Here is a 24,345-nt window from a genome sequence, read left to right as displayed (position 1 = left end):
TAGAAAACCTGACCTGTGAAAGAAGGTTAAAAAAACTGGAGAGAAAAGAAAACTGAGTGGGAACCTAAAAAGAGTTTTCAGATGTGTTAAGGGCTGTTATACAGAGGACGGGGATCAATTGTTTCCATTGTTTTCCATGTTCACTCAAGGCAGGACAAGAATAAATGGGCTTAATCTGCAGCAAGGGAGATTTAGATATTAGGAAAAACTTTCTATCTATAAGGGTAGTTAAGCTCTGGAACAGGCTTCCAAAGGAGGTTGTGGAGGTTTTTAAGAACAGGCTGGACAAACACCTGTCAGGGGGCTGGACTTGGTGACCTCTCGAGGTCCCTTCCAGCCCTACTCTTCTATGATTCTGTGATTAACCTGCTTTAAATCAAGATGGGGCGTCTTTCTAAAATATAGGTTCGAGCTCAGCCATAAGTTATTGAGCCTGAAGCAGGAGCCCCTGGGTGAAAATCCGTAGCCTGTCTTATGCAGGAAGCCAGACTAGATGATCAGAACGGTCTCTTCTGACCTTGTAATCGCTGACTCTGTGGAACCTTTGCCATGATGAAAAGCTACCCATGTATTTCTACTCTTTGTTTTCTTTTAGAGTAACAGCTGTGTTAGTCTGTATTTGCAAAAAGAAAAGGAGTACTTGTGGCACCTTAGAGACTAACCAATTTATTTGAGCATAAGCTTTTGTGAGCTACAGCTCACTTCATCAGATGCATACTTTGTTTTCTGTTGCTTTCCTCTGCTCAGTGCATAAGTCCATGTTGCCTCTCCTAGAGCTCTGTCCACGCACTACAGTCCTGACCCACAGCACCTTTCTGGTGTGCTCTGTTCGCTATACCACATCGGTGCTCTGCTGATACACCTAAATTCTCGTGTACTCCCTTAGTCTCTCTTAAACAAAGCTGGCCAGTTTTGCCAAAAACGGGGCTGTGTGATGGGCACAATATGTGACAAGGCTGAGTGTCCCCCTCCCCACCCGCCCAATTCATTTCACACATGACTTGTCCTATATTTGATGCCAGGACTCCAGAGGCAAAATGGGCTGGTCTCTTAACGCTCACACCACGTGGGCCTCTCAGCCTGGGTAGACAGACTCGCGCTAGCGGGGCCGAGCTCGGGTGCTAACAGTAGCGGTGTGGATGTTGCCGATCAGGCTCTCACGCCCACGTGATCCCTGGGTCTGAGCTCGGGGCGCCAGCCTGAGTCTCTGCTGGAGCCACAACGTTCCCACTGCTATTTACAGTTAGCTCGAGCCCCACTAGCGTGAGTCTGACTGCCCCGCCCAGGTGAGGAGGCTTGCTGCCAGCTGCAGTGCAGACATACCCAAAGTCCCTTTCTCCTCTACCACATGGTGTTTCCAGTTGAAGCCCCCTTGTGACTAGTGGTGGGTATTGCTGAGGGATAAGAGACCCACTCTTTCCCTTTGCCTTGCTTTTCTGAATCCCACCCGTTTCTTCCGGGTGCTTTGGTCTTAGTGTGCTCGGCGAAATTCCAGTGTCAGGAGGACAGCACTTGCATAGAGTTCACCAAGGTCTGCGACCAACACCTGGACTGTGTCAACGGGAGTGACGAGGAGCAGTGCAATGAAGGTAGGGAGGGGAGACTGCTGGGTAGCGATAAATTTCCCCCTATCAGCTAACAATGCAGGCAGTGTTGTTGTAGCCGTGTCAATACCCGGATTTTAGAGGGACAAGGGAGGTGAGGTAATAGCTTTTATTGGACCAGCTTTTGTTGGTGAGAAGTTGGTCCAATCAAAGATGTTACCTCACCCACCTTGTCTCTCTAATAAGCTACTGATAAAATTCCTGTGCTGAGTCCCAGATCAGGACCCTGCTACCAGCTAACACCAAAGTACAGCTAGTAACATTCTCTCTCTTAACCTACCAGCTAATACAGGGGTATTACTGAGGGAACTCCCACCCATTAATCTAGGGGTTCACCCAGGCAGAAGGTTGACGTGGAGTTTTTTGGCTGCCCCATGCTCTCCACTGAAATCCCCCAACCCTCATTCAAGTCTCTCCCCTTTACTCCCCCAACCAACTTCATCTTTCCAGGAGTCCCCTGCGGGCCTTTCACTTACCAGTGTGCAGACAGGAGCTGCGTGAAGAAACCCAACCCTCAGTGCGACTCCACCACTGACTGCAAGGACTCGTCTGATGAGAAGCACTGTGGTGAGGAGTGAGAAGGGAGGGCACTCTCCTAGGCATTGCCAGGGGGAAGCTCCCACTCCTGGAGTTAAGAACAGTGCTGGCTGGGCCCTGCTGTGAGGAACCTCGCTCTACCAGAGCCCTGGTTTGCACTGCTGGAGTCCTGGTTGCCAGTAGTGGGATGCTGCTCCGAGGAAGCTCACATTAACAGAACACTGACTGGCACAGACCGGGCACTGCTGAGAGGAGGCTCACAGCACGGGTGTCCCAGCTGCTGCTGACTGAGCTCAAGCGTGTGGGAAAGGTGGTGCAGGGTTCACCTGTGTTAATAATAGGGAAAAACCTCACACTGGAATTTTCAGTCATCTCAGCCCTGACATGCTATAAAATGGCTCCAGCCAGTGCCAGGCAGGGTGTAAATGGCCAAGGGTATAAATGGTGTAAATGGCAGACTGGAAAGTCAGTAAAGCAAAGGGGAAGGGCAGACTTGATGTCTTTGCTCCTTGTCTTCCTATGTCTTCCTCTCCTTAGACTGTGGATGGCAGGCCCCTCTGAACCGGATTGTGGGTGGCGCCAATTCTGTAGAAGGGGAATGGCCATGGCAGGCTAGCCTTCAGGTCCGCGGGAGCCATATTTGTGGTGGAACGCTGATTGCCGATCGGTGGGTGGTCTCGGCTGCTCACTGCTTCCAGGATGACAGGTAAATGGTGAGGGAAGAGCGCTGTGGAGGAGACCGAGTTCAGACTGCTTTCACATCAAAGCCGGTTGGGTCTCAGCCTAAATCAACTTGGAACCACGTCACAGAATGGCCACTCACTTCGGAACCATTGACGGTAGTGGCTCAGAGCTGGAACAAGGAAGTCAGGCCTGGGAAGCCCTGCTGGAGATGTGTGTGTATGAGGGCAAGATTGTGGTAGCAGGGAGGTGCTGAGGTGCTCTGGGAAGGCATAGAGGGGAGGGAAGCTTGCATAGCTCCCATCCGCTCTGTGCTTGGCTCTGGTTCCACAATGGTCATGAACCCTAAAAACATACACAATTGGACTTTTCTCCTTCATGCGAAAAAAGAGTAAATGGGGACTCACAGGGGGAAGCCCAGCCTAGCTTTATGTGGTGAGAGCATTGGTGGAGCTCAAGCTACCAGCACATTGGCCCCTCACCCGATAGGTGTTAGGCCAGTGATGACTTGCAACCCCATCTTCTCATTTAAAGGTTTCAGAGTAGCAGCCGTGTTAGTCTGTATTCGCAAAAAGAAAAGGAGTGCTTGTGGCACCTTAGAGACTAACCAATTTATTTGAGCATAAGCTTTCGTGAGCTACATGCATCCAATGAAGTGAGCTGTAGCTCACGAAAGCTTTTATGCTCAAATAAATTGGTTAGTCTCTAAGGTGCCACAAGTCCTCCTTTTCTTTTTTCTCATTTAAAGTGGGCCTCAAGCTTTGCTGTCACTCATGTCACAGCCCTCTAGAGGTGACTCGTAGTAAATAATTATATATGGTAGTCCGCAAAGGCCTTAATTAGAATCGGAGCTCCATTTTGCTGGGAACTTGGGCAAGCACCGAAGAGAGAAAATCCCTGCCCAGAGGAGCTTACCATCCGGAGACACACACAGACGAAGGGTAGAGGAAATGGCTACAACAGTCCAGCAGATGGATCTGGTGGAACACTAGCACCGCTTTGCTAGTTATGTATTTTGTAGGGTGGGGCTTGTTTTTATTACTATTATTATTTTGTCCTGGGGTTAGAGGTAGGGAGGAAGAAAAGGGGAAGAGGAATAGTTACAGTTGGGCATGCGCCCAGCTAGGACCAGCAGGCTGGGGTTCAGAGGCATCATGGCAGAGATGAACCTTAAGGAGGGATTTGTTGGAGGATGAGGTGGCCAGGGCCGGCTCTACAGGTTTCACTGCTCCAAGCGGTGAAAAAAACTGCAGCCGCGGATGCCAAAAGGGAGAAGCTGCCGCCGAATTGCTGCCGTGGCCGGCGAGACAGAGGAGCTGCCGCCGAATTGCCGCCGCCGTGGAAACACTGCCGCCCCTTTCTAACTACTGCCCCAAGCACCTGCTTGGAACGCTGGTGCCTTGAGCCGGCCCTGAAGGTAGCAGCTGTTTGGAGCGTTTGTCAGGGAGTATTTCCCATGCATTAGGGGCAGCGTGGGAGAAGGCACAGAGGTGGAAGGGACCGTGTGTCCAAACAATAGGCCTCTTACAGTTTTTTTTCCCCAGTCTTCTCCACTGTGTTTTCTTCTCTGCCCTTCACCCTCCCACTTGCAACATGCTCTCCCCTCTCCCATCCCCTTAGGCATGCTAGCTAATCTATCTAAACATCTCCACTGCTCCACCTCCAATCCCCACCTCTCTTGGCTTTTCCCAGTAGGAGGTATGTGCTATTTAATCTATGCTCCCATTTAGGGCTGTTCCTCCTTGTAATGTACCCTTGCTCAACCGAAGGGTATGTCTGCACCACTGGAGTGTAGACACTACAGTGACAGAAGGGGTTCTTCCATCACTGCAGTAAATCCTAGTTAGGTTGACAGAAGAATTCTTCCATTGAGTTAGCGCTGTCTACACTGGGGCTTAGGTTGGCTTACCTATGTCTCTCAGGGGTGTGAATTTTTCACACTGCTGAGCGACGTAGCTAGGTTGACCTACGTTTTCAGTGTAGACCAGCCCTCAGCTATGTCTTTCCCCTCCTTTACATCCCTCCCTCTCTGACCTTTTCACAGAGCTGTCACTTCCCCCATGCTCCCTTCCTTTCCTTTGCCGGTCCGTTGTCTCTCTGATTTTCCAGCCTTCTCCTCACTTCCCTCACTCTCCTTCATTTCCCCCAATTTCTCACTCTCCCTTTTTGTGCTGCACGCCCCACCTGTCTCTCTAACACTGACACACTTTTTCTCCCTTTGCCCCCAGTAGATTGGCTTCCCCATCCATCTGGACTGTCTACCTGGGCAAGTACTTTCAGAATGTCAGCAGCCAGAATGAGGTGTCCTTCAAGGTGAGCCGCCTCCTCCTGCACCCATATTATGAGGAGGACAGCCACGACTACGACGTGGCCCTGCTCCAGCTTGACCACCCAGTTATCAACTCGTCCTTCATTCAGCCCATCTGCTTGCCCGCCCACTCCCACCTCTTTGAACCTGGCCTCCGTTGCTGGATCACTGGATGGGGGGCTCTCAAGGAAGGAGGTACATGCAGGATGTTTGCTGCTCTTGTTAGGATCCACCTTTCTTCCAGGATTTACGGGGGGAGGAAGGGGGGATTTTTCAAAGGTAGTTAGACACCCAGCTCCCATGAAAAGTTGGGCTAATTACTCTTTCTGCCTTTGAAAATCTCCTCCCAAATAAATAAATTCTGTTGTGACGCTAGGAGGCTCACCTCAGGGCTTGGTTGCTTCAGTGTGGCATAATGTTCTTGGCAAGAATCTGACGCGGGGTCCCTCAAACAAAAGTCAGAGAATGTTGCAGTTCCAAGCTCCTTGAAAGATAATGGAAAGCTTTGATATGTCAGTGCCCTTTCCCCCTTTACCTACTGCAACTGCAATCTACCCTAATAGTGCCTCCAGCTCTCCCTAGTGGATCATCATATTGCATCATGCAGAATTATCACATATGGATGTAACATCACAGCATGAAGACAGACTAGCACGAGTCCCCCAAAAGATGAGAGATTTTAACTGTCTGGGCTTGCAGGACCTAGGACAAACTCATGACAGTATGGGTCATCCTGGGAGGACTGGGATGGGAAGGTGCACTGCTCTGGGACAGCTCTCAGCTGGAGGCGTTGGGTCCAAAGACCTAGAGAAGGGTCTTTGTCAGCAAGTGAAGGGAGCATGAAGGATTTTTGTAGCTATAATTCTTTACGGGGAGCTATATGTGTGCATGGTGTATTACACACACAACAACATAGTCTCCCAAGGGAAGCAGTAGAAGCCAAAAGTGGCTGGTGCCCCTGACTGTCAGAAAGAGCTGAGCTCCTGCCCTCTGAAAATCAGGCCCCTTCAAGACGTTGAGCATCCCAAATATGGAGGCACCCAAAATCAGGTGTCACCCCTCCTCAACCTAGGTCATTTAAAACTACACTGGACAAAGCACTAGTAAAAGTATAGTAAGGAAGAATCCTACCCTGGCAGGGAACTGGGCTAAATGACCTACAGTGACAGGTTCCGTCCATATAATAGCTATAATTCTCTGACTGATGAAAAGGGTCCAAATTCTAACCTGTTGTAGACTGGTACAACTCCTTTGGGAGTGTTGAACCCAGTTATATCAGGTTTCAGTTGCAGTGCCCTGCCAATGAGCTTAGTGTTTAATTCAGACAGGTAAGTATGAAACATGGAGAAAGAATTCCCAGGGCAATATTGTCATGAAGATCAATGCTGGACAGCTTTGTGAAAGAAGTGGGCAAGGAGGAGCAGGAGCTCTCTTGGCAGACAAAAAGGCTAGAGATGTTCCAGACTTGGAACACAAGGGATGGCATGAGAGAAGGTGTGGAGCTGAGGTCAAGAAAAGGAGCCAAAGCGCAATAACGAGAGAGGCCTGAGAAGATCAGAGCTGGCTGCGGGGACAACACTGGGCCCAGATATAGCCCTGCACTTGTGCAGGGATAAGGCACCATCAGACAGATGGAGGGGCTGCAGCTTGAACTTCCTCCGATCAGCAGCTGCAGGAGCCAGTGCAGCCCCTGAGGGCTGTCCTAACTTGTGCCCCTGGTGGGAGGGTCACTACAGCCTGCTGCACTCATACAGTATTGCCCATGTGCCTCCTGCAGGGCTGGTGCAACCACTAGGCAAACTAGGCAGCTGCCTAAGCCGCCAAGTGGTTGGGGGCGGCCAAAAGTGCGCTCCGAGGAGGCGGTGGAGTGGAGGTGAGCTGGGGTCAGGGGTGGGGGGCCGCCTGCAGCAAGTAACAGGGGAGGGGGATAGCAGGAGCAAGGTGGAAGTTTTGCCTAGGGCGCGAAACATCCTTGCACCGGCCCTGGCCTCCTGTTCCCCTCATAGAGCTGGTTGGGACAGTCATGGAGACTTAGCAGTTTGGATGAAGTTTTCATCAGAAAGATTCTGCCTTATTCAGAGAGATCTGGGATGAAAACCTCTGCTCTGAATCAGAGAGGACAGGGACTTGAACCTGAGTCTCCCAGCTCCCTAGCCAGTGCCACATACCCACGCTACTTCCTGAATTGAAAAGTTTTGGTTTGGATCCAAAACCGGACAGTTCAACACAATTCTGTTTTCATGGGGATGTTCAGAAGGCCATGTTTTCAATCCACTGTGGGACGAAAACAAGTTCTGAAAGCGCAACAAGTTGCTGCAAAATGGAATTGTCATCCTCCAGATAGCTCTGTTACACTAATAAAAATGATACCAACAGGATCTTGTAAGAGGGACAAGGCAAATTGCCACATTTATTGTAAATACAACAAAATATTCCTATATGCAATTTCTATATAGATCCATTCACACACACAGACATTCACACACAGGTTCTACATAAAGGTTGTTATAGTCACCAGCCTAGATGTTGCTCGTGCCAAGTCACTGGCCAGGTGGCCTGGACACGAGAGTGGAGCTGAGTCATTGTCAGATGCGCATCCGATGCTCCTGGAGGGTGGTCGTAGAACCAGACTCAAAGAACACAGTCCCTGGACCCAATTTTTATAGGTCTCTGGTTCAATACAAGTCTATGGAAGTTGCTTCATCATGCTGAATTTACAATTGAGATGACCATCAATCAGCTCAATCAGCAGGTGGTACATCCATGACGGCTCCATGACGGCGAGGTGTTATCTTCTCGTTCTTCCTTGATGCGTTTTGGGTGGATTCCGGTTCGCCCTCTGGGGGGTCATCCGGTTATCTCCACTTTGCATATTCTTCGGCCCATCGATATCAAGGTTGAAATTCTTAGGATTAGGCTGGCACCATTTACTAACCAATTATTTCCCTGCTTCAGGCTCTCAATTCCATGCACTCATCATTCATTATTTTACTTAACAACACAATCTATGAATCTTGATTCATTTAACAAGTTTTATCCCACTATCTATTTTTCCCTCTTTGGATACCAAGATTTACATAGGCATGACAAGGGACCCCCGCGGGGGAAGAGCATCAGGGTGTTGTTTTGAAGAACAGCATTGTTTCCTCAAAGTTCTTATCACTTTCCAGCACAGTCTCTTTGTCCTGTACCAGCCTGAAATAATTAGCACTTTGGCCTTGCATTTGTTACAGAGTGAAATAAGAAGAGATTTAATAATTTTATTAAGATAATGTTGAAATAAAAAATGGTACAGAGTTCAAGGCTCCTATTCCATCTCCCTGTTCCAAAAATCCATTTAATATATAGTCCTCAGATAGAGGACATATCAGATATTAAACTGATAAGAACAGATACTACACTTGATCTTAGCCAAAATTCAACAGCATGGAACTGATGTTCATACCTTTTTACCATACCTATATAGTCTTTTGTCTATCTTTATTTCTACTACTACATAATTATAATTCTATCATACTTATATAACTTTGAGGGCGACCCAACAGCTCTACTCCCCTCCTGCCCTGCTGGTGCAAAGAGCTGCAGGGTAATGCTGAATAGGGATCAGTTGTGTAGAGCCTTGTGGGTGAAGTGAGAAGTAAAAGGTGAGAAGCTAAGGTAAGGATTAGGGGAGGGGGGAAGATGTGATGCAAGTGGAGGACAAGATGGTGATCCAAGTGGCAGCTCTTTCCATGAACTGGAGACAGAGAGAGGTGAGATGTGGCTGTGGTCTGGGGATAACAAGAAGAGGCAGGGAGCTCTGCTGTTACTGACCCACTGTTCTTGTTCCATACCTAGGGCAACTGAGTAACATCCTACAGAAGGTGGATGTGCAGCTGATCCAGCAGGACATCTGCAGTGTGGCCTATCACTACCAGATCTCTCCCAGAATGCTTTGTGCCGGCTACCGCAAGGGCAAGAAGGATGCCTGCCAGGTGACAGAGGAGATGTGGGACACTTCCACCTTAAAGGGGGATCATCCAGCAATGGATGAGGGCTGGGGAGGGGTCTTTTTTTCCCTGAACATGTGCTATAGCTTTGAATAAGGTGTATATTGATTCCAAGAGGTTAGAAGAAAGACCTTCTTGCCCCAACTGCAGGTCACATCCTGCTCATGCTTATCCTCCGGTGCAAACACAGAAACTTTTCAGTTTCTTAGGATTATATCCAGTCTCCCATGAGCTCCACATAGTGCTGGAACCTTGGTGGAGCCACACACAGCTCCATAGGGAAGATTATCCACTTCCTCCTGCTGGTCCTCCCCATAGTCAGGAATGCTGGTGACAATATAGATTGGATTTTCCCTTTTCAGGCCATTACGTCCTCTTCAGCCACTCCTCTGCTTTCCTACTCCAAGCAACTTCCCCGTCATCTACCTGAAGACTGTTCCCATAACTCACCCCACCCCAGCATGTGCTGATTGGTGCTGCTGCTCTCTGCCTGCTCCTACATTACCCTTCATCCCCGGGGAATTCCACTGGCACTCCATTAATTTTAGGATCCAGTTCAAATTTACAATTGGCAAAGCCCTCCCTAGACTTGCTCCAGCCTGTTTCCTCCTGAGGCCCTTCCACTGACTAGAAGAATAAGCAAGAGACTTATTGGGGAAGGGGACACATGGCCGAGGATGTGCTAGTGGCCAATACCTTTTCTTAGAAGTCTTGGGTTTCTGATTCTGTCCTACACTCATCTGCCTGAGATACTTAGCTCCATTGGGGGTGCTGCTGAGGCCTTGGGCAATGGGATGGAGGGGTTGAATTGCAGCCTGAAGATGAGAGGAAGTAGAGGAAATGTATTCTCAAAGTACGTGCTAGTTCTTCATCATGCTCCACCCCCATCACTTTAGTGTTCTGATGGTTCTTTGTTTCCTTCTGTCTCTAGGGTGATTCCGGAGGTCCCCTTGTCTGCAAGGAGCCCAGTGGCAGGTGGTTCCTGGCTGGCCTGGTGAGCTGGGGGCTGGGTTGCGCACGTCCAGATACTTACGGGGTCTACACCAGGATCACCAGGGTGCTAGGCTGGATGAAACAGACAATGAGCTGAGGGATGTCCCCCTGTGCCTTCCCCACTAGGCACAGGCTGCTCTGTTACCTGTTCCTGACATTGATCACTTGTCTCCAGAGTGTTAAGAAAGACAGAGATTATGTTTTGGGATGGGGTGAAAGTAAATCTTCCCCTGGGGGTATGTGAGGACAAGTGGGAAGCCCCTCCACCCTCTCCAAGAAATGCCCCGTCTTGTATTAAGGCCAGGCACACAAAGGTCTCTGGTGCATTGAGGGGAGGGAGGATGGAAAGATGGGGGCCCTGAGCAGATGCTTTCTGGACAGGAGCATGGGGGAGACTAACTTTACATGAACTACATGATTCATCCCCAGTCCCAACACTGGAACATTTGCTGCAAGAAAATCTGACTGATGTAGATAGAAACGAGATTCCAGTAACTGTGATATCAATCCATCTCTCTCTCCTTCCCTGCCATTCATTCTTCTCCTCCCCCCACGCCTCCTCCTCTCCCATCTCTATAATTGCTTCTTTCTTTAGCTAGAGGGTGTAGTTAGGTTCAACAGGGCAATTATTTGTCTATTACAGCCTCCAAGACATGATCCATCACTTTTCCCAAGTACATGTCACTGCCTTGGTGCTGTAATTTCACCATCATTTTATGCTGCAATTGGACTCCCTCCAGGCACAATTCTTGGCCACTGAGTACATAACATCTGTGCAACCTCCTACCCGCTCCCTTGAATTCATTTAATACCTTTAACACAAAAGATCTTCCTTCACTTCCATTCTCTGTTGCTAGCAAGTGAGGGGAGAAGGCAGCAAGCAAAGTATTTTAGATGGTGATGGCTATGTATTTATAAAGAAATATTATGGGCCAATGTCTGGAATTGGGAATAAAAATAATTACTTTTTTGCTCTGCAATTTTCTCTCTGTTTAACTCTCTCTGGGTTGAGAATGTGTCTGCCAACCTAGAATTCCATACGAAGCAACTTGATAAGACCAGATTAGAGAACCTCAAAAAGAGACCAACACCTCCCTCTCAGCTACAGCCTGGGGACAGCATGAACCAGCTGTAATCTGTGTGGGTGCTTATACAGTGCCCATCACTGTGGTGTGAACTGCAACAGAAAGAAGTTCCCCCATCAGCCCTGCTATACACACTTGGGGAACTACAGGCAGAAAAGGGAGGCCCAGCCAGGCTCCCTGGGACTGTGGGAATGTCTCCGTCACTTTAGCCAGGAACCAGGAGAACATCCCCTTCCACCCCTGAGAATGGAAGACAATGCGTATGCAATAAATATCAGTACTTAGGTACATTAGGGTCAGAGTAGGTGACCAGGAGCCCAGGCCAGGGCCAAGCCTCCAGGCTGAGCTACACCCAGCAAGCAACTTTTGTTTCATGCGTGTTTATGAATTTTATCCTGGGCCGCGTGAGCAATGGAAATGGCTTCCTTAGCCCAGCATCATTCCACTGGGACCCATAAGTCTCCTGGCCGACAGAGTGCTGGGTACAGAGACTCCACTCACACGCACATCCTGCCGCACCTGCTGTTCCTGAACAAAGGGGTGGGGAAGGAAGACTAGCCCTGAGTGGATGCGTGCTAATGTCAGTTAATCTGAGGCCTCAACCCAAGCTCTCGGGTCCTTCCCACAAGCACCAAAGTGCTCTGGCAAAAAGGAGAGGAGACAGCCAGTAATGGACAGTGACATTTATTCAGGAGTTATAACACAGCATCCTCAGACACCGCAGAAACACCCCATGCCCAGAAGCCCTGGCAGGCATCTCCTTCCTAGAACAGTCAGAAGCTACATCAGAAGCCAGGTATGCCATGCCGTACTCCTGCCTCTTTCACCCCCATTGAAATTAAACCTCTCCCTGCAGGGCCTCTGTGTGTGTATTACCCAGCAAAGGATCAAGGCTGCCCCTTTACTCCTTGTGCTAAGCACAGAGGCTATCCGGAGAGAGGCAGGGATTCCCCATTTGCCCCCTGGTGACAAGCACAGCTCAACTGCCCTCCCCAACAGTGGCTCTGACAGTGAATCAGACACACAGGCCTGAATCTAGTCAGCAGGTCGGGGTAGGAAGGAAGCGTGTAGCTGCTGAGTTCTGTCCTCCCCAGCAGGGGTCACTGTGACCAGTGCTTAATTTAGAGTGAAAGAGGTGCCGGGGCTCAAGCAATGATTTACTTTCAAAACTGATGCGGCAAATCCAAAGGTGCCGGGGCTATGAACTGCCAAGCCTAGAGATGCCGGGGCTCAGCCCTAGCACAAATTAAGCACTGACTGTGACTCTAAGGAAGGGAAATCCTGTGGGCCTGGGGAGATTGCAGGGTGTGGATTACATCCCCTGCAGCAAGTCAGACACAAAGACGGGGGTATCTGCCTTTCTCGGGGGGATGCGAGTGTGAGCTTCAGAAACGATATTCCAAAACAGAACTTTAAAAACAAAGGCAACAAGTTGAGGGTGAGGAGTGGAGTCGCTGCGACGCTTTCCCCCAGAGGGCTGCCATAAACTACAGTACAAAAATAAAGATTTTAAATGGAAATTAAAAGGCTGGAGTTGATCGTCGGTATCACATCCTGAGGCCTCTGGCTTGTAACAACTAGAAAACGAGAGAGAGACAAAGAACAAAACCAAAGGCAGAGAGAAATCAAGCATGGAGGAGAGAGGGAGAGCAACACAAATCGAGAGGAAGAGGAAAAGCAAAGTGACAGGAGATGAGAGAACAGAAAAGAAAGAGACATGAAAAAGGAGGGAGGGAGAGAAAGAGAGAGGAAGGAAAATCCATGTGAGTAAAATATACTGACTCAGTATAATTCTCAGGCCCCACAGCTAAGGGCAGAGAGACCCCTAAACAGAGGGATGGAGAGAGCCTGGCAAATACCAGAGAACCAATGACTCCCCCTAATCTAAGGGGTGTGGGAAGAGGGGTTCAGGAACCCCCAATTTAGCACAAATCCTGTAAACACCCTAAAAAGATTGAAGCAAGGCCCTTTCTCAGGCCTCCTCACCCCCTTCACCACACAACTAGGGCAGCGAGCCCAAGTTCTCTTTCTCTCTGCCAAAAATTGGGGCACACTTCACACAGAGCTGCCTAGTTTCTATTTTCATCCCCAGAACGCTTACCCTGTCAGAATCTGTTGGGAAACGCCCACCTGGCAAAGGTTGCTTTTAAAGGCAGGGAAATATATGGAAATCCTCATGCAAAATATTCTTTCATCTATCAAGAGGAGGATTAAACAGTAGCTTCTGGGGAAAAGTCCTGTGTTCACATATGCCAGGCAGAAATACAGCATTCTCCCCAGCTCCCCATCTATCTTCCTTGCCCTTGTTCCCATCCCTCTCAATGTCTCACAGCTTTACTCTTCCTTCTGCTACCAGAGCCTCTAGTCCAGAACTGTAAGGCCTGCTTAAAAAGTAAGACACACACAAAAAGAATCAGAAAAGCACAGAGTAAGGAAAGAATCAACCACTCCCTGCCCCCACCAAAGACCTACAAACCAGGGCCAGATCCATAAGAGGGGAGGCGATGAGAGTCACTCATGCAGAGCTCAGAGTCATATCTGAGAGTGCAGACAGGTAACACACCTGCAGAGGAGGAAGAGTGAGGAGCAGGAGGAGACAGGATCCTGAGCAGGGAGCACACAGGACCCCAGAAGTGGAAGGTGACAGGGGAGGCAGGAAACCAGGTGCACGAGGAGAGAGAGAGAGAGAGAGAGAGAGAGGGAAGAGGGGAGTGGAGGGAGGGATTCTTGGGGAAAGAACTGTGTGGAAGGGAGGAAGTAGGAGAGAGGTGACAAGAACCCCATGGGCGGGAAGGGAGCAGGAGAGGGAATCTGGACAGGAGAAAGAATTAGCAGAATCCCGAGTAGATTAATTTGCTGCAAATAAAAATAAAAAAAACAATAAGTTAAATATAAAGTAGCAGCCATGTGTAATAGATCTCCCACCTCTACCACTGTGACCTCAGCCCCACTGCATCCCCTGCTCCCTGGAGTGGTTCCCTCAGCCCCTTCCCTAGTGCTTCCCTGACACTAGCTGTGTGGACTCTCACCAGACGGGAACGGACGGCTTTATGGTTGGGTTTTTATTATTATCATTTTCCTCAGGGATTTGATGCACCTTTCTCCTCTGCCTCCTCCTCCTCCTGCTCCTGCTCTTCCTCCTCTGGATCCTCCTCTGTGCTCTGCGGCCCAGCGTGCAGTACAAAGGGAAGAAAGATCGGAGACACTTGCAAGACCTGCCATGGTGATTCTTGTTCATGCGCAAGGGCTCAAAGCAGCGGCCAGATTTGGATATAGGGAGGAACGGCCTGAAGACCTTTAGGGTTCAGAGAAATTCAGGCTCTCTCTGGAACCCTGACCGGAGATTGCCCATGGGAATCAGGCAGGTACGTCTCCCCACATAGAAATGCAGAGGGTTGTCAGGGACTGATGGATTTTGGTCCTTCCCATGTTCTGTGTCTACCAAGAAAGCATACCCCAAGGGAGTTTCTCACCTCCCTCTCTGGCCTGAAGGTGAGGAGGGTGCCTCCCATTTCCACACACCACAACTCAGTGGAGAAAGCGTTCCTCGCTCTCCAGAAAGAGGATATGGTGCTCTAGTCAGCAAACAAAGGTACCCACTGCAAAGCATTCTGGGTATTCACACACTGATGGGTCTGATGATAGTGACACACTCAGCGTGGGTAGGAGATGAGGAGGCAGACTGGGGAGGCACAAGAAGGACAGAGGTACCTTGTTATAGTGATTTGCCACACACACAAGGTCCTGTTCATTAGGAGGTAGCACTTTATGACTCTGAACAAAGGGACAGGCCATGACATTTCACCACCTGGTTAGCTCACCGCTGAGGGGGAGGGAGGAAACAGAGAAGAGGCTCTTATGGTGATGAAGATAAGCCATTAACACGGACGGTGAAGTGCAGGTTGGTCTCACCTTGGCTTTGTGGCTAGGCTCAGAGCTCAGACCATTGGGTGAGTTGTACAGCTCTTTGGAGACCACGCACAGGAACTCTGTCTGGTCCTCATTCCCATAGTTATAGGATGACCCGATATTCACCAACTGGAAATCACAAAAGGAACAAAGTCAAAGATCTCACACATGCTTTGCTACACGTCCACTTCTCACTGGGAACAGGGATATAAACAACGCCCTTAGGGAGCATGGAGTCAGATACTTATGTGCTACTCCCATCAAGAAACCAGAGGGACTGAGGACTAAACAGAGGCTGTGACACAGAGACCTGCGGGTGGAGCTGCTGTACACAAAGAACTGTAACCTCACTCAGATTCCTTCAGGCTCCCCAGAGAAGAGGTGGCAGAGAAATGAGATCGACTCAGTGATGAGCTGCCAAAATCTTACCAGTTCCCCCCTCTCCCCACGAGGGGGTTGTGGCCCGTGCCCGCCCCCCCGGGACCCCTGCCCCATCCACCCCCCTCCCCTGTCTCCGGACTGCCCTCAGAACCGGGCACGATGGTATCGTTGGCCACAGTAGTGGGTGCCCACCCCGCCCCGCCCCTAAGAGCCAGAGGGACCTGCCGGGGGGCAAGGTGGGGAGTCCCGGCGGTACTTACCTGGGGTGGCTCCCAGGAAGCATCCGGCAGGTCCCTCTGGCTCCTAGGGGCGGGGTAGCGAAGCTAGGGGGGAAGCAGGGGGAGCAGCTGCACCCCCAATGATCACATCAAAAGTGGCACCTTAGGCACCGACTCCGTGAGTGCTCTGGGGCTGGAGCATCCACGGGGAAAATTTGGTGGGTGCAGAGCACCCACCTGCAGCTCCCCGCCTGGCCCCAGCTCACCTCCACTCCGCCTCCTCCCCTGAACACGCCGCCCTCCTTCGCCACCCCTCCCACTTCCTGCGAATCAGCTGATCGGCAGGAAGCCTGGGAGGGCTGAGAAGCAGGCGGCGGCTTTGCGCTCAGGCCCAAGGAGGCGGAGGTGAGCTGGGACGGGGAGCGGTTCCTCTGCGCGCCCCCTGGGTTACCTGCTGCAGCGCAGGCGGCCTTCCTCACGCCCCCCCCCCCCCCCCCCCCCGCCCCAGCTCACCTCCGCCTCCCTGGGCCTGAGCAGGAAGTTCAGTTTTTGGCCACTTGTTAAATTTAGAAGCCCTTTGAGAACCAGTTGTCCCTCATGGGAGAGCCACTTCTAAAAGGGCTTCTAACTTTAACAACCGGTTCCAGCAAACCAGCTCCAGCTCACCACTGGCTCTACTGGCATTGTACCTGGTGAGTAAACAATACCACAGGGGAAGTGGTGTATTCTGGTGCCTTGGTGTTCGAGCACGTTCCCTGTCTCTTCTCTAGCCCACACATCCTACTCTACCTGCTCAAAGCGCCATCCATCTGACATAGTGGAAACCATCTGAGTGAGCTCTTCTTCCTGGCACTGCAGCACCCGGTACACATGCTTCGGAGGCCCCTGTGAGGAAAGTGAGGCACGTTGCTGAGGAACTCTGCCTTGGGGGCAGATGTTCCGGCAGGAAATTGAGCCAAGTGGCTTCATACCCTCAAAAGATTCTGAGTGTTATTCTGTGACAAAAGCTGATACGCCTCTGGCTGGGATTATAAAAATGAGGGGCCTACAAAAAGGTACACCCGCAACCCAACTTCATATTGCCCTGCCCAAAAAGGGGTGGTATGAGAGGACAAAGGTTTCTGCAGGATCACACCTCAGGTGCAGCAGGAGAGCACATGGATTAAAAGGATCTACCGTGAGGAGGGGAAGGGTCCAGCACCCAGCATAGGCCACGCTCATTCTTACAGGAAGTTTGCATTTGTTATCATTGTTAATGAACGCCACTGATATAAGGCCGGGGTTCTCAAACTGGAGGTCAGGAAGTTATTAGGTGGGGGGTCGTGAGCTGTCAGTCTCCACCCCAAACCCTGCTTTGCCTCCAGAATTTATAAGGGTGTTAAATATATTTAAAAAGTGTTTTTAATTTACAAGGGGAGGTCGCACTCAGAGGCTTGCTGTGTGAAAGGAGTAACCAGTACAAAAGTTTGAGAACCTCTGATATAGTGCCATAAATGCCCACTGTGCTCGAGTGTGGAGGCACAGAGCAAAGCAGTCTCTACTTCAGGGAGTTTACAAACTAAGGCAGACAGGACAAAAAGGAATGCAAGTTCAGACATGGGATCAGTGCACAGGGAAAGAGACCATGGAGAGATTACTGGTGAAGCCAAGTAGTAGCTCTGCTGCAGGATTCCTGAGTGACCCTGGGGGGGAAAACACTCTCTGTGTTTGTTTCCAATCTGCAAAATGGGGGTAATAAGCCTGTTTTTCTCCCACCCTTTGTCTTGTCTACTTAAACTGCAGGCTCTTTGGAGGCAGGAGCTGTCTCTGACTGTGTTTGTACAGTGCCTGGCACAATAGGGCTCTAATTTCAGTGTGAGAGTCTATGTGTTACAGTATTGCAAATAATAAACAATTTTTAACTCTTATTATTACTGGAAGAAATGGGTATTAAAGAGCGATTTGAAAGAGGTAATCACAGCCAAAGATGGAGGAGTCATGCCTTAGTGATCTTCCCCACTATAGACATCCCCTCCGCCTCCCACAGCATTAATGCCTCAGTGACTCCCCACCGATATCCCTGCCTCCCACAGTGATAGAGCACTAAAAGTGCACTAAAAGGAACAGGCTGGCTTCTTTCTGGAGTTGCAGGAGCACACAGACAATGCATCTTCCACAAACCATCCCCTTCCCACACTGAAATAGCCCCTGCAACTAATGCCCTGTCTGGAGGTTCAGGATATCGCACCCTTCCAGATCAGAAAAGCACAGCATCCAGTGCCACCTCTGGGACTTCCATTTTATTTTAACTACAATGAAGGTTTCCTGCTGGTGGAAGATTTCATGACACAGCATATATCAGTGGAATCATCCCTGCGTATTTATGTGCCAACAAACAACTCCCATTTATGTGACCGGGCCAGCTGGGCTGACACACCAGGAATTGAACCAAGAACCTCCAGAACTAAAAGCCTTGGCTGCTACAGCTTGAGCTAAAGCTCTGTGGCTCGGGGCTGTAACAACTCATATCCTCTGCAGATAGGCACAGAGTGGGATCAGTAACAGTCACCCACCAGTGGGTTATTTTTCCACGGCACTTTCCCACTGTCCCTCCCCTATTTGACCTCTCTTCTAGCTTTCCATCCACCCTGCCCCTCTCCATTTCCCCTCAGACCTGTGTTATGGTGTAGTTCTTCTCCTCCAGTCTGTCCTTGATTATTCTGATTAAAGGGCCGATGTTATAGAATTCAGCTTCTTCTAGAACCCCTAGACACACCCAGAGCGCAAAAGACATGGGAATAAGTATCTGTCCTTCTTAGTCCCATTTCCCAGTACTCAGAGCTTCCTGAAGAGAAAGCCCCATCTGGCTGCTTCAGGAATTCACATGCCTGTACCAAGAACTCTCTCCCCTGGGGAGAAGGGACACCACAACATCCCACATTAACAGTTCTCTGCTGCCTGGAAGCTCTTACACCTGGGGATTGAATTCAGGCCCCTTTTACTACTGTATCAAGGGGAGGCGCAGGGGTGTCTAACCTGGTTACGATGTCAGGGCTCTACAAGTGAAGACAGAACCCTAACTCTTCTCTGGTTAATGTTCCCAGGATTCACCCTACTGGGAAGTGCATCTATATCCCTACCCTGGCTGTTATTCCAGGAGGAGGACACTACCCACTAATACCTGATCCCAGGCTTGCGGGTTATTTTCCCAGGGAGGGTTCAGGGCTCTACCTATTGGGCACTGAACTCAGGCACCCTGATTACTGACCCAGAGTGTCTATGAACTAGAGTGAATTTAGGCCACTAGCTACTTAAGGGCTCATTCTTGCCCTGCTGGTTACTGTCCTGTAGGCTCTGTTCAGCAGGGATTAAACCCAGACCCCTCAGTTACTGAGTGCTATCCACTTGGGAGCGAATCCTGTTTATTGTTGTAGGTACTGAGCCTAGTCTTCTGGTCCCCATCCTGGGCCTGTTGCTGATCTCTGAATAGCACTTTACCCCAAAGCAGGTAAACAAAGATGTGTGTTTCACTTCATTAACCTACAGTAGCTGCATCTGTCCGCTCCCCTGAGACAAACATGATCATGTTTGTTAACAGGGAGGGTGCGGGGCACCTTATGGGTCCACAAGGGAGAACGATGCCTAGGAACCAGCATTCAGTGACTACACAGGTTCTCTCTTGAGATCAGTACATAGACAGGGCAAGCAGGTGAGATTTAGTTGCCCCTAACCATCCCACGTAGGCCTACGGTACACTGAAAAGTTTCCTGGCATTGCTACGTCAGTCAGGGGTATGAAAAAACCACACAGCTGACCGACATAGCTATGCTGACAAAACCCCTAGTGTAGACGCAGCTCTGTCAACAGAAGTGGATTTCCATCAACATAGCTAACTTTGTCCGGGGAGACAGCATTCCTGCAATGACAGAAAAACTCTGACAGCATTGTCATGCTGGCATAGTCTCCATAGTATAGATAGACTCTGAGATTCCCTCAGAGCTTCTCATTCTCCCACCCCATTAGTCCCTCTCTCACATACACTGGGAGAAATGGCATGCTGGGGAGGAAATCAATAATACTGTAAAGCATTCTCAGTCACTTAGGGCTCAAACCCTGTGGGGTTAACACCAGGGAAGGCCATCCATTTCTTACTTGTTAATTCATCAGAGATCCTACCTACCAGAGATCCACCACTACCATGGCCTAGCCACTCCTTTCCCAGCCCCAGTGACAAAAGCTTCATGCTCCAAGTAGTGGAGCACGGGTGAGGAAATCAGTGTGCACAGGGTTGAATCAGCATGAGTTCACCCTACCATAATATCATACCATCACTAGGAATAAGGGGAAATTCCAGCAAGCTTTTTCTCCCAACTCTCATTCATTTTATTGTATGGCAAATGGGACACAAAGAGTTCCCCGGGATGTGGGCTCCAAAGATAGCTGTCTCAAAAATCCTAGCACAGGGGAGAGGGCCCGCCACTGGGGGGAATTTTTTAGACAGCAGAATTGGATATGGTCAGGAGACTGGGGTTAACAGCACCTACTGTAACCCACCTCTAAGAGAGGGATTGGGTGTGAAGAGGGAGTTTTCTGGGTTTCAACACTCACCCTCCTCAGCCATGTCTTTATTCAGTACCAGCTTGCCATGACGGAGGAAATTCAGGATAGGTCCAAAATATGTGGGGTCCCGGTCTATTAGGTACGCACCAGTTTCATCCTAACAATATAGAGACAAGCCATGATGGGAAGAACCCAGGGGGGAAACTTGCCACTGACCCTAACTTCTCTAGACAATGGAGTACAATAAAATAATAACTGTAGTAATCCTGGGTTACATTTCTATAGCTCCTTTGATCCAGTGGACAGGGCACAGGACTGAGGATGAGGAAACCTGGGTCCTTTTGGCTGTTGATTTTAGGGAATTCACTTAATTTTTCTGTGCCTTGTTTTCCCTGTGAAAAATGGGGATAATGATTAGTGCTGGTCAGGAAACAGTTTTCCAGTCTTGTGAGAATTTTTGAGATTTCAATAATTTTTTCCACCCCAAATTGGGATGAAAAGTCAAAATCTCAACACAAAAAATTATGAATGGAAAATTCAAAAAGAAAAACATTCAAACCAGAGAGATCAAAACATTTCAGTTCAACTTTGACTGTGTCATTTGTTTAACATTTTTAATCTTAAAATAACTTAAAATTTCAAACCAAAACATAATTTTAATCCCAAACCCAGTATTTTCCATTTTGAAAATGTCAAAGTGGGACATTTCAACAATTTCAAAATGTTTCTTTTCCCTGAAAAACAAGAAATTCAAAAAAATGGACCCTTTCCCAGGAACAGCTTGGTTTTGATGAATCAGCATTTTCCAAGGAAAAACCATTTTATCAAAAAATCCCTGACCTGATCTACTAATGATACCTACTCACCTTTGTAAAGTGATCTGAGAGCTAAATATTAAAAGTAGCATATAAGAGCTAACTTTAGGATCCCAAAGCACTTCCCAAACGACATGCATATAGTACTACAGAAAAGCAGCCACCTCTGGGGTGGAAGGCTGCAGTCAGCTGATACACATCACACTGCAAAACAGTAGGGAGAAGAGGCATGTTTGAAAGTACAATGGGTTAAATCAATTCTCTAATTTGTTTCATGTTCTCTATGTATATAAATCTCCCTACTGTATTTTCCACTGAATGCATCCGATGAAGTGAGCTGTAGCTCACGAAAGCTCATGCTCAAATAAATTGGTTAGTCTCTAAGGTGCCACAAGGAGTCCTTTTCTGTTTGCGAATACAGACTAACACGGCTGCTACTCTGAAACATCTCTAATTTAAAGTACCCTGGGACTTCTAACATTCAGGCAGAACCTAAATACACATGCAGCGCAAACTGCACAGTACTCTCAATTTATCTCCTTTGAAAGAGCAAAGGGCTGAACGGATCCTGCTGGGGCCCCAGGTCTTGGTATTTCATCCCTGAGGTGCAGACCCCGCAAGCCTTTCCTATATATAATATGATTCTATAAGGCTAGCAGGGAGATCCTGGAATAAAAAGACGTGATGTGGACTCTGGTCTCAGCAGGGCTCCTACCTCTTCAGCCTGTACTGGGAGGAGGAGACTGGAAGAAGCGCTCTGTGTAAGCTGGGAAGCTTGTCTGGTGCAATAAAGAAAACGTACCTCCCGCACCTTGTGTCTCTGGCGGGAGGCTACTTATTGTGGCTCTACATGGTAAAGCCAAGTCTCCTTGTCAGGCCTGAGTCCCACCCACGGAGCTGGGCGTGTGACAGAGGGAGAAAGGAGGGCGCCTCTTGCGGGGCTGGTGCAAAGCGTCCCAGACCGGTGGCGCGGGGAGGCAGAGGAGACGGGTGCTCTGTGTGCCACACAGCCCCGGGCTGGCGGGCCTGTTCGGTCCCCACTGTTAAGCCACAGCCTCCTCCCGTTCCACAGAGGGGACGGGACGGGCCCACCCCCCGAAGAGGCTCTGGCTGGCACGCAGGGAGTGAGTCCCCCGGGGGGGAGAGGGACGGGGTCTCGCTCCAATCACCCCTGCGCGCGCGCCGCGCCGCGCCGTCCGTCCCGCTGCCTCCCCAGCTCCGTCCATCCCGCTCCCTCTGGACCCTGTACTAGGACCCCGCCTTCCCCCGCCGGGGCTAGCTCCTCCCAGCCCGGCCTGCGCTCTGCTTTGATCCCACCCAGCTCAGGGCTCCGCGCTGCCCCCCTGGGCGCGCCGCAGCCGCAGCCGCAGCCACCCCCCTCCCCAGTGCGGGTCCGGGCGGCCAGCAGGCGCCAGCTCGCCGCTTACCCGGTCTGACTGCAGCTCCTCCCCCTGGCACAAGCGGCAGAGGAACGATTTCTGCTCCCGGCACAGGGTCTGCCTGGTGGTGAGGAAAACCGTGCCCCCGACGTTCAGCCGGACCCACTTGGCCCGGCTGCTGTTTGCGGGCTGCGGCGGGTGGCTCTCCCAGGTCAACGAAACCCTCTCTGGAGCCTGCGTTTCCTCCCCTCCTCCTTCCATCCTCATCTCTCCCTCTCCGTCCCTCCCAGGCTGGAGACGCCCCTGCAGGTGTTGGGCACTGGAGGATTCTGGGACCTGTAGTTTATCTGGTGCTCTCCACCCCAGAGGTGGCTGCATTTCACGGGTGCTCAAAGTGGGCAGCTATGGGATCTTTGGGGAAGAACGATTCTGTATCAATGGCATGTCTGTTATTACTAACGATGGGCACAAGGGACAAAACCCAGCTCCTCATTCTGAACACTCCCCAAATTCCAGGGGTGCCAGGATAATGGGTTTGCCTTGGGGCCTCTCTCTGGTCGCTGCTGTTCAGTTGATAGCTGTAGGTTACTTTGAAATAATATGTAAACCCTGTTAATATGACCACATTACATCGTCTCTGCGATTGCTCACCAAAGAATCCTGAGAGCTGTAGTTTTGCATAGCCCACTCTGCCTGCCGCAGGATCTGCAGTGTTATCTATGCCGCCACTGCTGCTGCACGGGGTGATGAGTGCTAGAGGATTCTGGAAGCTGCAGTTTACACACCTTCTGAGCAGGGTGTTGCAGGCAGTGGTGCTTTGGGTTGAGGAGAAAACTGTTCTCTGCTCTGTGCCTATGTGTTGGATGTGGCTCAGTCTTCCAATGCTGAACCAGCCAGATCTCTTTCATGTTCTCCTTTTGCCCAGCAGGGTGTCCAACTATCATAGCATTCACTTCTCTGCTATTGCAGCAAGACACTCATAGAGGATTCGAACTATTTTGGTCATTGAGACTATGTGGGTGCTCATGCATGTAGGGGACCAGTGTCCACTATCAAAGCCCTGTTGTTGTTTTTTTAATTTATCTGCAGTGATGATCACCTAGTCAGCAAGTTTTCCCCTTGGCTGCTACCCCATCACCAACTCCAAACTTGCCTTGCATAAACCTCCCTTTCCTGGATGGGTGTCTCTATGTTTATGCAGTCCCAGGCCTTGCCCGCACCCCCATCCAGGGGATTAACTCATTCACAAGACCTACCTCTGTCTCTTCTGAGTGCCCCATTTGTGGCGGGGGAGGGGGGAAGGTTTTGAGAAGGAAGAGAGGGTGCCCTTTTGGAAGTTAAGTTGCACATGACCCCTGGCCCAGGTGAAACACGCAAACTTTATCTATCCCCTCAACTATGCTTCTACCATGCCCAACAGAGGTCATCTGACTTATTAACTGCAACCACCTTTGCCAACATTTCAAACAGTATTCACATCAGGCAGAAAAACACAGGTAGCTTCCCTCCCAAAGGCTAACACTGGCCCAAAGCCACCCGCCCAAACAGGTACCTGACCCTTTCCTGCCAGGGCAATAGCCATAAAGTGCAGTGCTGAAATGTAGGCACACGTCTATTAACCTTACAGTTGGGTCTTTTCTTGGGTCTCACACACACACACACCCTTTCTTTTTTTTATTCCATTTAGGGAGCTAGTTCTCTGGTACAATTCAGTCCCTTTATGCCATATAAGGGGCATAAAGGCAACAGTTTTCCCCACAGGTGAGTAACCAAGTCTAAAGGGGTTCCCTGGAAAACAGAGCCAGCCTACCCCACTCCTCTCTAGCGAAGGGGGTGTGCCGGGGGTAGGAGGTAATGTGGCTGGAATATGCTGTCCTCTAGCTATTTTCAGCTGCTGAGTAGTCCCT

The 24,345-nt window shown here is 49.9% G+C and overlaps 2 protein-coding genes and 1 non-coding gene across 11 annotated transcripts in view; 1 reads left to right on the top strand and 2 right to left on the bottom strand.

The window, feature by feature from the left end:
- TMPRSS6 (transmembrane serine protease 6) overlaps positions 1–10,209 on the top strand; it is a 31,755-nt gene extending 21,546 nt beyond the window's left edge. Inside the window, exons 12-17 of the mRNA XM_073325420.1 lie at positions 1,476–1,589; positions 2,055–2,171; positions 2,679–2,847; positions 5,051–5,325; positions 8,968–9,104; positions 10,051–10,209. Coding sequence (XP_073181521.1) covers positions 1,476–1,589; positions 2,055–2,171; positions 2,679–2,847; positions 5,051–5,325; positions 8,968–9,104; positions 10,051–10,209 — 971 coding nt within the window. The remainder of the gene's footprint in view (positions 1–1,475; positions 1,590–2,054; positions 2,172–2,678; positions 2,848–5,050; positions 5,326–8,967; positions 9,105–10,050) is intronic.
- On the bottom strand, positions 8,375–8,567 carry LOC140905667 (U2 spliceosomal RNA). Its single transcript, XR_012156910.1, has one exon. It is a non-coding gene; the product is annotated as a U2 spliceosomal RNA (small nuclear RNA).
- A 1,656-nt stretch (positions 10,210–11,865) lies between the features above and the next one.
- On the bottom strand, positions 11,866–22,948 carry KCTD17 (potassium channel tetramerization domain containing 17). Of its 9 annotated transcripts, XM_078850659.1 has the most exons (8): positions 22,487–22,568; positions 21,111–21,263; positions 20,293–20,401; positions 18,359–18,450; positions 16,495–16,590; positions 15,110–15,235; positions 14,227–14,492; positions 11,866–12,774 (listed from the first exon to the last, which is right to left on the bottom strand). In XM_078850659.1, exons 3-8 carry the CDS (start codon positions 20,303–20,305, stop codon positions 12,510–12,512), a joined length of 858 nt encoding a protein of 285 aa, XP_078706785.1. In that variant the 5' UTR covers positions 20,306–20,401; positions 21,111–21,263; positions 22,487–22,568; the 3' UTR covers positions 11,866–12,509. The 9 variants fall into 9 exon arrangements, with proteins under 9 accessions (XP_078706785.1, XP_078706778.1, XP_078706780.1 ...); XM_078850652.1 differs by lacking the exon at positions 21,111–21,263 and having other exon boundaries at positions 22,487–22,742; XM_078850654.1 differs by lacking the exons at positions 21,111–21,263; positions 22,487–22,568 and adding an exon at positions 22,229–22,459.
- Between the last annotated feature and the right edge of the window lie 1,397 nt (positions 22,949–24,345).

The sequence above is a fragment of the Lepidochelys kempii genome, chromosome 1 (genome assembly GCF_965140285.1).
Source record: "Lepidochelys kempii isolate rLepKem1 chromosome 1, rLepKem1.hap1, whole genome shotgun sequence".
Classification (NCBI taxonomy): domain Eukaryota; kingdom Metazoa; phylum Chordata; order Testudines; family Cheloniidae; genus Lepidochelys; species Lepidochelys kempii.
The sequence above is the reverse complement of the archived record's forward strand: the minus strand, read 5'-3'. Positions and strand labels throughout refer to the sequence as shown.